Source organism: Apium graveolens, chromosome 2 (genome assembly GCF_009905375.1).
Source record: "Apium graveolens cultivar Ventura chromosome 2, ASM990537v1, whole genome shotgun sequence".
Lineage (NCBI taxonomy): Eukaryota > Viridiplantae > Streptophyta > Magnoliopsida > Apiales > Apiaceae > Apium > Apium graveolens.
This window is the reverse complement of record NC_133648.1, coordinates 101,132,295-101,150,199: the sequence shown is the minus strand read 5'-3', so window position 1 is coordinate 101,150,199 and position 17,905 is coordinate 101,132,295. Positions and strand designations below refer to the sequence as shown.

General features: G+C 30.6%; 1 protein-coding gene across 5 annotated transcripts in view; it reads left to right on the top strand.

Moving 5' to 3' along the window:
* LOC141707686 (protein AGAMOUS-LIKE 6-like) overlaps nucleotides 1–17,905 on the top strand; it is a 49,240-nt gene continuing 31,335 nt past the window's right edge. Inside the window, exons 1-6 of one of the 5 annotated variants that reach the window (XM_074510999.1) lie at nucleotides 1–239; nucleotides 2,074–2,151; nucleotides 2,314–2,379; nucleotides 3,147–3,189; nucleotides 3,639–3,679; nucleotides 3,805–4,022. In XM_074510999.1, the coding sequence (XP_074367100.1) occupies nucleotides 225–239; nucleotides 2,074–2,151; nucleotides 2,314–2,379; nucleotides 3,147–3,189; nucleotides 3,639–3,679; nucleotides 3,805–3,831 (270 nt within the window). In that variant the 5' untranslated portion in view covers nucleotides 1–224 and the 3' untranslated portion in view covers nucleotides 3,832–4,022. Of the gene's footprint in view, nucleotides 240–2,073; nucleotides 2,152–2,313; nucleotides 2,380–3,146; nucleotides 3,190–3,638; nucleotides 3,701–3,804; nucleotides 4,023–17,905 lie in introns of those variants that run through there. The other 4 variants (XM_074510996.1, XM_074511003.1, XM_074511001.1 and 1 more) reach the window with 4 other exon arrangements.

Below are 17,905 nucleotides of genomic sequence, written 5' to 3'. Positions count from 1 at the left end.
TATTGTCTCACTAAACCTAATCTTTCTCTCTCACTCTGTCAACAAAGATGGAAGCAGAAGTTTCAATTAGGGTTTGGATAACAAGTCCAGTCAACAACGAAGGAAGCTGAAGGTGAAGGTTCAATTAGGGTTTGGATAACAAGTCTAGTGAACAACGAAGGAAGCTGAAGATTCAATTAATGTTTGGATAACAAGTCAGGATTTTAAGATTAGAGTTTCAATTTATGGCTCAAGCTAAGGTATCTTGATTCACCCTTCTCTCTCTCTCTCTCTCTCTCTCGGGGTAATTGGTTCTGTAAAAGATTTTGTGATTTTGAGTAATTGATTTTTAGCTTTTTAGATATTTTGGTACTAAACTATCAAATGTATGATTTTGAGTGATTGTACCACATGTATTGTGTTATAGAAAGTGAAACAACTTATTTAAATTAACACACAGTGATAAATTAACGATATATTTAACTCCTAAAATTGATCATGGATGATAAAATGAGGTTAATTAGGCCTAACCTATTTATATGTGAATTCTCAAGTACTAATTGGTAATTTTCTTTGATTAAGTAATGCAGTTCATCTTGAATCTGAAGGTTTATTTGTAATCAAGTATATCATCAAGTAAATTAGCGAGGTGATGACGCTAGTTTGTTACTGTAATTTGTCGAGCAGCTACCTTTCTAACTTCGATTTTACTTCGATGAGATAAACCTCTCTTTACTTGAGGTTTCTTGTAGTTCTCTGTTTTTTTACTGAAAGCATTGCTTTATACAAGTTTGTACTGTATCAATTATCATGATTATTTTGGTGAGCTAAATTTTGATATATCAATTTTGTTCTCATCATTAAAATTTAAAAAGCAGGTAAACTGCAAATCCTATCATTACCTTTATTTAAGATGGCTGTCATCATTCATTATCTTGTGCTATTATATTTATACAAAATCCCATCATAGAAACATAACATTGACCCCAAACGATAATGGGCTTTTTTACAGAGTGATTGTTTGGACTTTGGTCCCTATATTTATACAAAATCCCATCGTAGACACGTAACATTGACATATTTATACAAAAATATGTCAATGAAACACTATATTTATTCTTTCTGCATTGTGAATTTGAAATTACTAATAAGCCATATATAGGCAAATTACAAACTACTTTCCTAACATTTAGCTAACTCGAACTCTATCTAGTACTACTAACTACTAAGTGATAAACTACATCCACTAGAATAGAAGCCAATTTCTTATCTTAACAAACTAAAGATAATTTAGACTTTTTAACATAACTTAGAATTAATTTCCAGAAAAGATAATTTGGAAAAATCATGATGCGTTTGGTAAGTTGTTTTAAGAGGGCTCTGTCTAAGCAGTGTATAAAGCTATCTGAATAGGGTTTAATACCTTCTGCGTAAATGAGAGTTTTGTTAGAAGTCAAACTCTCTCTAGAAGATATCACAACAGCTGGTTCGAATAAATATTTTAAATATCTAACATGATAGGAAGTCAAGCATCAATATCAGCAGCTAGCTAAACCCATGATAAATGGTGGGCAAAATAAATGTTACAGTATGCAAGATTGATGGTCAAATATGTGTAAGCACAAATGGAAAAGGTGTCACCCTTAGAAGTGTACACGCAGTAGCTAAATAAATATGATGGCGTAGAACATGGTAGACTGGCAGATTACAAGACTTCATCTAGGTTTGAAGTAATACAATGTTAGCTTAAAGTCCTCATGTATTAACTAGACAGTAAATGTCAAAGAAAGCATGCATGCAGCTGGCTAAGTTTCACGCGGTATCATCAAGTAGTATAAATATAGGTTAAGTATTTGTTTGTAAAAAAACACACCTGAAAAGAAAAAAACACAGAATAGTTGTTGAGAAAACAGAACAAAGCTGAAGCTCTTTGTTGAGAAAAATAGCCAGCAGCCTTGTGTTTATGTCAAGAGTGAAAAAGTTGTAACTTATTATTGTTATTAATATATACAATTGTGTGTTTGGTTTATTATCAAAAATATAAATATTTGTGAGGTCCATTTTTTGTTTCCAACAAGTTTTCCTCAATTGCAGAAATTAGTTGAAGGATACTTGCTTAGGGCTGCTCACAGGAGTGACATATTCGCACATATTCTGATATGGCATTTACAGGTGGGAGTTGCTTTTTGGTTATTTTCCCCATTTTATTAAACTCACTGGTTTACCATATTGATTTTTATAATAATATTGATTAATATTTTTTATTATCTTTAATTAATTAATTTCAGTTTATTCAGAGTTTTAAAGCTTAACTATTATATTTAAGAATGGCAGGGGGGGTCTTGTAAAACAGAGACTGGGAAAGAGTCAATGGAGAAGGATACAACAGTTTCCTTAATGGTATACTTGTATAACAAATCAACGTTCTCATACTCGCTAAGAAAATTAATTGTTAATTGTTTATTTTTTTGGTACTAGAAAAATGTATGATTAGATGAGAATATTTTTACTACAAAAACTTATGTTCCCCATTCTCTCTGTGCAAATTGTCAGCCTGGGGTTTGTAATATAATATCCTCTCTGTGGTACCCCACCCCAACATTATCCTTCAAATGATTCTCCTTGACAATGTTGAATGTGATCAGAAAGATAAGAGTTGGAAAAAGACTAAATTTAATGTTGGTAAATGCTCATCAACATGGACTAAGTATAAATATTTTATGTTTAATTTGTAATGTACTTTAACATTATGCTGGTATATGTGTAATCTCTCATGTTGTGGAAATTGTTTGCAGCACCATTATTAATTCTTCATGAATATTAACTACAAGATTACACAGTATTTTACTGCTTCAAACTGGTAACATATTGTATGTGTATGTGACTGATAACTTCTGCATATATACTATGCACAATGAGAACAATACACTGTTCTATATTTAGAAAGGTAACAATGTCAAAGAAGTTAATTAGAAAACAATGGCTAGCTATACAAAAATCATCCGAGTGTGTAGTAAAATATCAATTTTCTAAACTGATTACTTTAATTTTTTTAACCTCACTTATAAAATTTAACAATAATTTAGTTTAGTTAGAAATCTTTCTTTTCTTTCTGCTCCCATCTAATAAATGATAAATGATTATACACTTATATTATATGTATGCAGTCACAGGCTATGGCTGAACAAATGGAGGAGCTCCGCAGCAAGGTATCTGAACTAACTGTTAGATATTAACACGAACCTCCCTATATATTTCTGCTTTCTATGAAGTATAGGTACCTATAGAGTAGTGTAGTATAAAAAGTCCTATTAAGAATTAATGAATGAAAACAAAAACCTGACCAAACATCCAATATGTACTCCATCTTACAACTCTATAAATCTTCAAATGTACTAAAATAATAACACTATTGAGATTAGTTTTTATAGATGTATACAAAAGGTGAAAAACCTGACCAAACATCAAATGTATTCAAAGACCCTTCAAGTGCTGGTCTGAATAGTTAGGCTTAGCTTGCAGAGATTTTATTAAGTGTGAAAGTACTGGGAGCTATAGGAATTTAATTTTATGATCAGTTCTAATCTTCTATCATTTCAATCATTCACATATTGTAATAAATAAAGAGCCACATTATGTTTTACTGTTTTGTATTGGGGAACGTCGTCTTGGACATGTCAACAAACAGCTGAAAATCAAGGTTTCTTTTAAATTATCTTTGGTACTCATTATCCCTATAAATTTAACATATGTGTAGACCTGTGGTAGTGTATTTTCTATTTTTAGTGACAAGAAGTAACTTTTTGATTATTTTGAAAAATGCAGCAAGAGTCAAGAAGGACAGGAGTATAGGGTTGCTCCTGCATTTGGATTTTGAAAATTGAAATAATTATGTAACTTTAGATACTTATGCATCATGTAACATGGAGCACTAAAGATTCTTGTTTTCTGATTCGGGAGTGTTCCACTTACCACTTTGAACTTGTACTTGCTATTGGGTTTGATGTAATAAAATCATAAATGTATATGTTGTTGGAATTGTGTTTACGACAAATGTCTTTGGTTTTTAGTTTGTGATTGCATTAGACTTTGACAGATTTAGAATTTAAATTGGAAGCCGAAAATGGCTGTAAACTGAAAAATCAGAATTTGGCTATTCTGGAAATACAAACTTACGACGGTCGTTCATCACATATTCCGTCGTAAGTTGGCCCCAGATCTTAACATACGACAGTTTTTTCTGTCGGAAGTTACTAATTTACGACGTAAATTTGCGTCGTACATTTATGTTATATTTTATCAAGGTGGGACCCACAAGAAAATATCCGACGATTCCTCCGTCGTAAGTAACTAACATACGACGATATTTTTCGTCGTAACTTTATAACATACGACGATATTTTCCGTCGTAAGTAGATTTATTATTTTATTGAGTATGTGGGTCCCTTCTTGCGAACTTGCGACGCAATTTTATCTTGTGACGAAAAAACGAACTTACTACTCGACCAAAAACGACGATTTTTTTCCATCGTAAATGGCTCAATTACGACGATTTTAGTTCAAAAAAACCGTCGTAAATGGATAGATTTGATGTAGTGTATCTGGAACTTTGCACTTATACTCGGGATCATTTTTCCTCCTAATCTAAAAAAGTAATAATAAGTCTAGGATTGTAGGTACTTGTAATTAGGAATTGTTATTTTCATAAATCCAAAGACAATCCATAACTGAAGTAATTTACATGGCAAGATAAACAAGACATAATCAAACAAATATCTATAATCTCATCTCAATTTGTAAATATATATTTAGAGGTAATAAAAATTATTATAAATTATTGATAAAAACCTCCCAAACATCTATGATTTAAAATAAATTTTTCAAAATATCATTCAAAATACAGGGAATGTATAGTTATGTATCAAATGATTAAAAATAAACAAGAAATTTACCAAGATACACATTTTAATAAATAATAAAATCTCATGAACTTTTCATACCATTTATAATTTAAAATGAATATCACCACTTTGTTTTTGTTATTTTAAAATCTTAATTGATTGTATTATAAAATATTCTTTAAAATATTTATTTATACCATTGAATTTTAAGGTATTTTCAAAAATAGAAATTAAATGTGATTTTAAAATTTTAACTAAATTTCTTAAAATTTTAATTAAATACAATCTTAAGTCACAACATTTTTTTTATAAGAACAAAATCTGTTGCACACATAACTATGGTGTTAAAACCATATTATAACACTTTAATTTAGTGGCTATTTTAAAACCAAAAAGTAAAAAGATAGAAATTGATTTAACAAAGATGTTATTTTTTTCCCAATAAATGTGATGCACTTTAAACTACTATATACGGATTTTAAAAATAAAATAAAAAATTACTAATTAATGAATACATGAAGGTACTAACTAATTAATAAATAAATTGTATAATATTGTGAAAAAAATAGTTCATAATCATTAAAATCTATTTCCTATCAAAAATAAAAAAATCATAAATAGAATAGAAAATTTATAACAATATTCTAGAAACTTCTTTACCATTTACTAAACAAAAAAACTCTTTATCCATATTCCCTACGGGGTGTGATGATGGTATATAAATAAAGTTTCACCTTCATAATCCCATCCAAACCGTAGATTAGAAACATATATGGGTCATCCTAAACACCAAGTTGAGAAGTCTAGTTTTGATTTAGCGGCCAAGAAGAAGGGGAGATCGCATCAGAAGACGATCACATCATTCTTGTGCTAAAAGGTATGTACCTAGTTTGTAAAATTGATTATATAAATCAATTGCAAGTTATAATTTTTAACAAAAAGATTAATTCAACATGTCTGCTTTGCTCAATTACTTTATGAAAAATAGGCCCTTATTTGAATTTTTTTTTATATAATTCTGGATTTCAATTTTTTTTGTTGTATATTATGAATAGGAATTATTAAAGGATTGGTCAGCTTCTCCAACCTGTTAGCCTCATGTCCTATGGATATGGTGCTACCACCCTACCACCGCCTCCAACTTTAACTTCACACGTCATAATGGGATTAGCAAGACCAGCAGCAGCTCAAGTGCAACAAGCATCTCAAACACAAATGCGGCAACAAAACAACAGTGATGGGTACTATCGACCCCAGGAATTGCTTTCTATGGGCAAAACCATCAGCTAACTCTGCCGTCGTCCCCACAGCCGCAATGAGATCCTCTGGAAGTACAGGGCATGTGACATTTGTATATTAATAGAAACGTTCCAGACATAGGACCAAAATTTGCAGAGTTATGCAGTTGTTCACCTCCCAAATCCTTCCTGAATTTCCTCCCCATATTTTGTTATGTTGATGATCGTTTTCTTGAATATAATTTAGTTCTTGAGTCCCATCAGCAACCTTTAACCATGAAACATGTTTGAAGTCATATTAGCTTTCACACATTCCTTTCCCCTGGTAAGGTGTAAGCTATAACTCAATTAATAAATACTGTATCAATATAACTGGTAAATGACTCAGGGTATGGTTTTACTTAGCCGACAAGAGGAGTTCTTCGGTTGCCTCTTTCCTAGAACAATCTCCTTCATTATGGAGCTGAAAGGATGCTGATAATTTGATGTAAGTACGGGCCAACTCTATGAACATCCTGGACTTTCAACACACAACATTGTAAGTATCGCCCCCTTACATTAACTCTGACATTCACTTCTTATCATAAATTTCACCGCCCAATTTCTCTTACAAATCCCCTCTTCTAGTTCTAATCTCCATTCCATTCCATACTTTCATTTCATCAGTTGTGGTACTCTTAAATCAATATGGCTTCATTTTCTGTTCCCTGCCCCAAGATTTGTGTTCCTGCTAATTTGCCGCTACCCCAGCGATAGCCCATTCTCGCTTCTTTTCGACCCGGTTCTGTTCCGAGTCGGGCTTTCCTTTCCGGATCTTCACTCCCAAACAAACTACGGGGAGGAAATTCAGGAAGGATTTGGGAGGTGGACAGTTGCATAACTCTGCAAATTTAGTCATACGTCTGGAACGTTTCTATTAATATACAAATGTCACATGCCCTGTTAGGACAGAGGATCTCATAGCCGCTGTGCGGATGACGGCGGAGTTGGCTGATGGTTTTGCCCATGGAAAGCAATCCCGGTGGGTCCATACTACCCACCATTGTTGTTTTGTTGGGGCATTTGTGTTTGAGATGCCTGTTGCTGTTGAGCTGCTGCTGGCCTCGCTAATCCCATTGTGAGCTGTGATGTTAAAGTTGGAGGCGGTGGTAGGCCGGTAGCACCATATCGTTAGGACATGAGGCTAATAGGTTGAACAAACTGATTAATAGGATATTTATTAATTGAGTTATGACTAACACCATACCACCAGAAAGGAATCTCTGAAAGCTAATATGACTTGAGACATGTTTCATGGATGGGACTCAAGAACTAAATTATATTCAAGAAAAGGATCATGAGCATCATCAAGAATAGCTATGGAAGATATGGCAAAGAATCCTGCATGGTTCAAAGAATATTTGGCTCAAACATTCTTTGAAGCATGTGAGGTCCATGATCCTACAAGGAAGAATGAGAAGAACATATATTGCTTGTTATGCTAATATGATCAAACTGCTAGGACTCGAGAACTAAATTATATTTAAGGGGAGGATCCACATGTTTGATGAGATCTTTCTCATATATGAATGTGAAACAAAATTTATTTGTCAAGTTCTTATTCTTAATGTCACTTAAAGCAAAAAAATTGCTTCTTGATTATAATACATAATATAATTTGTAATTTTTTTATATTATCATCATATATGAGCAGTTCTTACATATTACTTACTATTATAATAAAACTATAAATTATTTGGATTGTAATTCTTTTTTATATCTTAAATGCGTCTTTATCTAGAAAATTGCTAGTATGCCATTTTCATAAATTGAAAAGAGAATCAATTAGTGAAGTAATTTACATGGTAAGATAATCAAGACATAGTCAAACAAATGTCCATAATCTCATCTCAATTTGTAAATATATAAATTTATAGGTAATAAAAATGATTGTAATTTTTTTAGAAAAAGTTCATAAAATTTCTGCCAAACTTCTATGATTTAAAATAAACAAGAAATTTACCAAAATTTACATTTTATAAAATAATAAAATCTAACGACCTTTTAATACTAGTACATACATTTTAATAATATCTTTTATAATTTTAAAAGAATTTCAAAACTATTTTATGATTATTTTACAATCTTAATTGATTGTATTATAAAATATTCATTTAGATCTTTATCTAACACCGTTTAATTTTAAGGTATTTTAAAAAATACAAATTAAATGTAATTTAAAATATTCAAATAAATTCCTTAAAATGTTAATTAAACACAATCTTGAATCACATTTATTATGACAATTTTAATTATAAGAACAGTTACATACCACTAACAAAGGAGTTAAAATCATATTGTACCATTTTAGTTTAGCGGCTATTTGAAATTCGTCCTCATTTAAATTTCTGAACCTATGTTTAATTGGCCCATCCTTTTACACACCTTACCCAACTTTTGTTAGTTTGACAGTTTACGATAACAAAAATACACACAAACGGGTGTGACATGATAATTCAGCATATTCATTTGAAAAAAAAAAATATTAAATAAACTAAAATTAAAAACGGATCGTAATATTAGTTAGTGATGGCATGAAGTGCTTGCTATGTTTACTTAAATCCCGAGTAGGCTTGTCAATGGAGCGAAAATCCGAACCGACCTGATCCAATCCGCGGATATGGATCGACCCATTAAAATTTCAACCCGAGATATTATCCAATAAGAAAAATCCGACTATAAATGGAGAGAATAATTTATTTAGGCCGATCCAATTCGTTAATAAGACGATCCGGTTTATATATTTATGTATATATATATTATAATATTTTTTTTTATAATTTCCAATTTAGAGTTCTTATCTTCAGTTAAGGTCCATTGTCTGTATTTCATTCCCTCTAGGCTCTATAGTCGAGTCGATTTCTATATTATACTCTAATTCTTTTAACTTTTCAGAACCGGATATCACCCCAGTCACAATTCACATAACAGTTTCACTTCGATTCATTAATTTTTTTCCTTGATAGAATCATATACTCCATAATTCAACGGTATATTTAATTTTTGTTATGTTTCCAATTTATAAAAACTTTTGTAATAAGTTACGTTAAAAAATAATTATACATAAATGCTTGCCCGGAATGCTAAAATTTTAATTATCGATGTGCCCCTGCTATGAGATGGATTTGAAATTATATCATATATATAATTAGATTAAGGAGGATATTTGGTTGGTAGTAATACTGTATAAAATATACGAACCGTTAGAATAAAAATAAAACTAACGGTCAAAATTATTTGGTACTTGTTGTAAATGTGATAAGTAGAACTAAACTAAAAACTCTTCGATTATGATAAAAACACTCAATAATAAATAGATAAAAGACATAAGCTAATAATAAATAAATGTAGTAAAAATATATTATAATAAACTCACTTTAACAACATTATAATTAGAAAAATATATTAAAAATTAAAATAGTAGAAAAATATATATACATAACAAACAAATAATTTACTAATTATACAACAATGGATTTCGAGAAAAAATGAAAATTATTATAGCAAACTAGTCTTAATTTGTTCAAAAAGGTAAGTTCCAAAGTTATGGTAATTTATTTGATTAAATTAGTACGCAATCCCGTGCATAGCACGAGTTTAAGCTAGTATTGGATTACAGGGTAATTCTCTTTCTTTCATGGTCCACATGTTGATTTAAATGTTAATATATATATTGTATTATATGATTATATGTATAATAATTAGGGGTTCTACTGTTTATTGGTTTGGTACCACAAGTCTTGTCTTTTACTCATTATTTTAAATTGAGACATTCTTTTAGTCAGGTTTTGGGTCCTTATTTTTGTGATTATTTCGTGTACACTTTATCTTTATATTTTTGTGATCTATACTCCTTCGTATCGTTCTCTATTCTTAACATCAAAATGATCCATTGTGAAAATATGATAGGAAATTGGAAGCATATATTATTGGTTATTGCAAGTATATTGACTGTGTTTATCAAAGAACTATCAACTTATTGATATGCACTAAATTGCAACGAAATAGGGAACAATGAATGTTATTAAGATTTGTGGTTCTGAATATGCGTCGAACCTTAAGATGTTAAAACGGTTATGCCAATATATGATAAAAGTGATGTTGGTACAATGTTGGATATCCTTGCATAGTCTAATTGTTTGATAGGTTACAACTACTAAAATTGATTTGGATGGATAGACAATAGATTCCTTTTCATTACAATTGCAGGATGTTGTACCATAAAATCATAATAAATATTTTTTCCGATCTTCAAGAAAATGGGTTGGATCAACGTCGAGGAAGAAGAGGAACGACCTTCGGAGAACGCGTCTCAGGAGCGTCGGGCGCGCCCTATAGCGTTTACCCTATATGGGAGTCGCTTACGACAATTGCTGACGATGAAGAGTTATAATCGCAATTGGTAAAGTTTTATATGAAGGATTACGATGACCATCACAATGGGAGATCAAAATAACCATGATAAAGAAAGTAAGCGATGGCTGCTACGACAACGATGTCACGACAGTCGCTATATTACAAGACGACGATGAAGAACAAGTATTGATAAGAAGTCTATAAAATACGATTCTAAGCTAAGGAAGAAATATTGAAGTAGTCAAGGAACAAAGAATGATCCGGACTCAGAAGGAATCTTGACTTCAGACATGTTTCATGGATGGGACTCAAGAACTAAATTATATTCAAGAAAAGATCATCAGCATCATCAAGAATAGCTATGGAAGATATGGAAAAGAAACCTGAATGGTTCAATCTTTGAAGCATGTGAGGTCCATGATCCTACAAGGAAGAATGAGAAGAACAAATATTGCTTGTTATGTTAATATGGTCAAAGGTTGTTGCTAGGACTCCAGAACTAAATTATTTTTAAGGGGAGGATCCACATGATTAATGAGATCTTTCTCATATATGAATGTGAAACAAAATTTATTTGGCAAGTTCTTATTCTTAATGTCACTTAAAGCAAAATTGCTTCTTGATTATAATACATAATATAGTTTTTAATTTTTTTATATTATCATCATATATGAGCAGTTCTTAAATATTACTTACTATCATAATAAAGCTATAAATTGTTTGGATTGTTATTCTTTTTTTATATCTTAAATGCGTCTTTATCTAGAAAAGTAATAGATTGCTGGTATGCCATTTTTATAAATTGAAAAGAGAATCAATAAGTGAAGTAATTTACATGTTAAGATAATCAAGACATAGTCAAACAAATGTCCATAATCTCATCTCAATTTGTAAATATATGCATTTAGAGGTAATAAAAATTATTGTATTTTTTTAAAAAAAAATTTGTATAAATTAAGTAAGCAACTATTTTAACATTATAAATTTTATTTTTATTTGGTACATATTGTCATATTGTATTTTTAGTTTAAGTTAAACGTCATTTATATATTATTTTACCATTTTATGCCCATATTCCACCAATTTTTCTGTACTAGAAAATATGGGCTTGCATAACACTAACTTAATTATAACTAAGTATAGGTATTTTGTTAATATTTTTTAAAAAACAATTATTATTTAAAGAGATAGTATGTCACTTATTAGTAGATAAAATAATAATGAATGATAATTTATTAGCAAATATATGTTAAAAATGACACCTCTTATAAAAAGTCACTACAAGAAATATTGAATCAGACAATGGTTTGATAAATTTTTCGTTGTCTATCCGGGGCGGTGTGTTTGGCACTCATACAATGGATACGCACCATTGTAACAAATACATCACACAACTGAATATAAAACCTTTGTCTCATTTTATTCACACAACGCATATGACCCTTTCTAATATTCTACAAACAACAGTTTCTTAGCCGTTGTAACAATTTAGAGGCACAATAGTTAAAAATAGTGTTATGTGAATTTACTCCTACAACAGTTTATGTATAAATTTCATCTAGTTAAACAATGGTTTTTATTAAGAAAATAATACTTTAGACAACGGTTTTTTATTTTTTGGGTATTGTGTTTCAGCTATGCTCACACCAGTTTTTGTAATGACCAAGATATTGTTAGAAGAAAATAATTTTATAAAGTAAGACATACAATGGTTTTAATAATTTTTAATGGCTTTCACACAATTGTGTACCAGATCAAACTCATTGAAAACAAATCAAATAGTATTGTTAAAATAAAACTGTGTCTTAATCCTATTGTAAAAATTACAAATAAAATTAAAATTTAATATTCAAAATTTATAAAGAAGAATTACAATTGTAGCTACAAATCTATTTTTAACACTCATTTTTCAATTAAGAAATTGAGATCTTGAGCTCCCCTCCTTTTCTCTTCCATCTTCAAACTTAACATCCTGTTACCTGCAATATTAGTTATTTGTTGGAGTTAGGACATGAATTAAATCAAATTGAATGCATCGAAAAAAGCTTAATCGAAAGTGCACAAATTTTACATTATATACAAGGTACTAGTATAAAATTAATCAATTTCAGATGTATACTAGGTCAATCTAATTTTTTATCCAAGATACATGCTTATTTTTTATCCAAGATACATGTTCTTTTTTACCCAAGAACAATAACATAAAACAAATACACATCTCTCATAATTTTGAAACATCTTGGCAACTAAAATAAAAAGGGTTGTCAAAATTACATAATTTAAGGAAAATAAATAACTTAAGTTTTTTCATTACCTAAAATGACTTACAAGAGGTAGGTAGAAAAAACAAGTCAATGGATTAAAATGCTTCCAAACATGCACAACATAACATCTGTTGCAACCCATTTCGTGACTGGAAACATACTTGCAAAATTGCAAAAGCATGTCTGAACAATAACTTACTAAAAAGCTGGCATGACAATAATCTTAACAAATAACTATAACTGTGATAATGAATTTACCTATATATTACCTTATATTTGCACACACATATAAAGGCATTCCCAGTCTTGCCCCATATGAAAATGATTATATCTTTGCTTGCAATTACCAAAAAAATACCATTTGGTGACCAGCAAGATGATGGTAGTTCCTTTGTGAATAATTTCCCTGCATAATCATAGACGTAAGTGTATGCCTTCAAGAAGTCTTGTCAAAAAATAATCAGAACATCAGGCTGCTAAGAAATTTTAGTATAAGGGGAAAGGCCAGTTTTGTATGATGGTGAAATAAAACTCAGGCCACTGCCAATCTTTGAAGCTGCGAATTGACAACATATATACTCAAAATACTGGGTCAGCATGCCAAAAAAAAGTGGGAATGCACATGCCTCTGTAATATTAAAAGTATATTTCACACACTAAAGATTCATTTTATTCTAAATCTGATCATTGTAATGATGGATAACTATGGTAAGTTTTTTCTGCATGCAAGATCAGTAGTGGATACAAGAAAGACTATACTTTACACCACTGGATAGTGGATACAAGTCTTTCCTGAGGATTTTGCTAGTGAAGGCATTGGAATTGTTGAATTTAACCCTGGTCGGGCATTTCTCCTTCTGTGTCTGAACAACATAACCCAAGAAACTGCACAATAAAGAGTTAGAGACAGAGAGCCTAGCAAAACTATAATTGCAATTACACTACCTTTAAGTCCATTTTTATGTTGCTGCCTATTGACGTCAACCCCCAGGGGCTTAAAAGGTCTCCTTCCTTTTACTATCCAGACCGGAATATGCCTCACTATCAAAGGTTGAAGGTGCAGGTGGAGATGCAGGAAGACCTATCAGTGTATGAAGTATGACTGCATTAATCAAACAATCGTCTGTATATACTTGATACTGCAACATCAAAATAAACATTTCATACCTGGATAATATAAATACAAGACCTCGTATTTACCAAAATAATAAGGTTCGATACCCACTTCCTTTTGATAGAATTTTTGATATATTAGATAGGCTGTAGAGTTATCAAAATTTGCAAAAGGACAACAATCTTTTCTTGATTCTGGTTGTTTGCATTTGCTCCCATTATGCAAACTTGACTTTTCTTCATAAATATCCCACAAGAAATTTGTGCAGCAAGGTCCGATACAAGAGGAAATAATGCATACAATGGTAAACCATGCCGCAACCCAAATTTCATTGCCAAAACACAACCACATGGAGATCCAGAAGGCTTATTGGTGTATGGCTCTCTGCACGATAGTGACTCTGCATCTGCTATTTTTCTCCGAAATACCACATTAACAACCGTAATCAACCTAGTGGCTTGAAATATCATCTGGATGCCAAAACAAATGATTTTAGACTCTTTTAACCAAACACACAATATCACCATAATATATGCAATATCACAACATCTCTCCCAGTGAATTAGAATTAACACAAAAATAAATAAATACATAACAAAGAGAGAGAGACTAATTACGACAGAGAGAGGGAGAGAGAAAGAAATAGAGGGGGAGTGAGGGGGAGAGAGAGAGAGATTACTCACTTCAGCAGTGAGATATTCAAGAACAGCAGACAAATACACAGGGGAACCAGATCCAACACGCTGAGCATACCTCCTATTCTTCAAAAATTTAGTCAAACCCTTACCCTTGCCAGCTCCAGTTGAACCCAAAATCAATTCCCTTCATCTACTAAATGATCTACTCAAGTGTACTCTACTTTTGATTACGAAACTTTAGTGAATAATAACATTTGAGCACCTACCCAGAGAGAGAGACTAACATCTTTGTGTTGAAAGAGACCGAGTTCGCCTAGATAAACAACGGCAAATTGCACATATTATGTAAGAAGAATGAGTTGAAAAAGATGCATCGGTTCTGAAGAGAGAGAGAGATAGAGTGATGCATCGGTTCAGCAGCGAGAGGGAGGGGAGAGAGGCAATTTCAATTGAGATTGAAAAGTAAAGGGGGAAAGTGAAGTAGTAAAGGGGATCGAGAAATGAAGGGGGAAACCAAATTTTCATAGGGGGATAAATTATTTGACAGGGGAGAGAAAATAATAAAAGTATTTTTGTTATTGGTCAGGCATGAAAAAATATTTTTAAAAAAAAATATTTAAAAATCTAGGTAAATATTTCACATTATGGTTTGATAATTTAAATTTTTTTATAATATGAAGTTTTCATGCAAAATAAATTTGAAGTTCTTTTATATTTTTTATGACTAAAATGGATATATCTTAATACGTGTACGGTTGGATCATCGAAGAAATCATTATAAAAATTTATCTAGTAAATCGGGAATGAGTCTCGTTGTTTGGAGTTGTACTTTTACTAGATTTTTTCTAATCTTAACATGCAAGATGAATTTGAATTTTTTTAATAATTTTTTCATATGACTAAAATTGATATATCTTAACATCCGTACGATTGGATCGTTGAAGAAATCATTTTAAAAATTTATCTAGTAAATTTGTATTTTACTTTATATTAATAGAACAATTTTTATTTTAAATAATTTCACATAATTTTTTATATAAAATTATTTGAAACAAATTTGAAAATTCTAAATTATTTTTCTACATAACAAAAGTTAATATATATTAACATTTTGCAAGATGACCCTAAAAGCATTTTTTAAGAAATTAATTAATTAATCAAGAAATAGTCTTATTTTTTATGACTAAAATTGATATATCTTAACATCCGTACAGTTGGATCGTCGAAAAAATCATTTTAGAAATTAATCTTGTAAATCGGGAACGAGTCTCGTTGTTGGGAGGGGTACTTTAACCAGATTTTTCTAATCCTGACATGCAAGATGGATTTCAAATTTTTTTATAATTTTTTCTTATGAATAAAATTGATATATCTTAACATCCGTACGGTTGGATCGTCGAAAAAATCAATTTAAAAATTAATCTTGTAAATCGGGAAACAGTCTCGTTGTCGGGAGGGGTACTTTTACCGGATTTTTCTAATCCTGACATGCAAGATGGATTTCAAATTTTTTAATAATTTTTTCTAATGAATAAAATTGATATATCTTAACATCCGTATGGTTGGATCATCTAAAAAATCATTTTAAAAATTATTCTTGTAAATCGGGAACGAGTCTTCTTGTCGGGAGGGATACTTTTACCGGATTTTTCTAATCCTCACATGCAAGATGGATTTAAAATTTTTTAATAATTTTTTCTTATGACTAAAATTGATATATCTTAACATCCGTACGGTTGGATCATCTAAAAAATTATTTTAAAAATTAATCTTGTAAATCGGGAACGAGTCTCGTTGTTGGGAGGGGTAATTTTACAGGATTATTTTAATCCTGACATGCAAGATAAATTTCAAATTTTTTAATAAATTTTTGATATAACTAAAATTGATATATTTTAACATCCGTACGGTTGGATCGTCCAAAAAATCATTTTAAAAATTTATTTCGTTAATCGGCAACGAATCTTGTTTTAGGGAGTTGTACTTTTACCTCATTTTCCTTAAAAACTCAAACAAGATAAATTTTAAAATTTTTTATTATTTTTTTACATGGTTAAAATCAATATATTTTAAAATCCGTACGGTTGGATCGTCCAAAAAATCATTTAAAAAAATATGTTGTTAATCAGCATTGAATCTTGTTTCACGGAGTTGTACCTTTACCTCATTTTTCTTATAAAGTCAAGCAAGATAAATTTTGAATTTTTTTATTATTTTTTTACATGGCTAAAATCAATATATTTTAACATCCGTACGGTTGGATCGTCCAAAAAAGCATTTTAAAAAATTATTTGGTTAATCAGCAACGAATCTTGTTTTAGGGAGTTGTACTTTTACGTCATTTTCCTTAAAAACTCAAGCAAGATAAATTTTTATTTTTTTTTTTATTTTTTTACGTGACTAAAATTAATATATGTTAAGATCCGTACGGTTGGATCATCCAAAAAATCATTTGAAAAATTTATTTCGTTAATCGGCAACGAATCTTGTTTTAGGGAGTTGTACTTTTACCTCATTTTCCTTATAAAGTCAAGCAAGATAAATTTTGAAATTTTTTATTGTTTTTTTACATGGCTAAAATCAATATATGTTAACATCCGTAAGGTTGGATCGTCTAAAAAAACATTCGAAAAGATTATTTTGCTAATTATCAACCAATCTGAATTTTAGATGTTACACAACGGTTTCTGCAAAATACCGTTGTGTGATAAATTCTCACAATCGACGGTTGTCATTCTTCCAACTAAGCAATCCAAGTAAAATCAATCAACGACTCTCATTTCGCCAACTCAGCGATCCAAGTGAAATAATTTCCACCAATCAGGTGGTGCCATGATTTCCTGTAAACAGACGACAGATATTCTGTCAAAATTATAAAACTGTTGTATGATGCTTCTCTGTTGACTCCTTTATACAACAGACTCCGTAAACCGTTGTTTATATGTATATTTTGTAACAACTGTTTTTTCAAATTAGTCCAAAACCATTGTCCGAGATTACAATAAGTTAGCTTATTAACAACGGTTTTGGACTGTTATGGTAAAGATCTGTGACAACAGTGCAATTTAAGAACTGTTGTCTACCTCAATAAGAGGATGCCACAGAGACAAGTCTTTCGAAAAACTGCTATAACCGTTGTTCTACATGTTGTCTAACAACAGTTATTCGTGGAAAAAAAATTCTCCGTCGTCTCCTAATTTGGGGCAACGGTTTTTTGGTCGACCGTTGTTTCATAGGTGTTGTGTGATTGCAAATTTCTTGTAGTGAGTTAATAACTGCTCTTTTTATACTAGTTAAATAAAAAATAAATTTAAATATTAAGCTCATACTGATTATCGAATTAAAAATTATATCTTTAAAAAATCATCTCTTACAA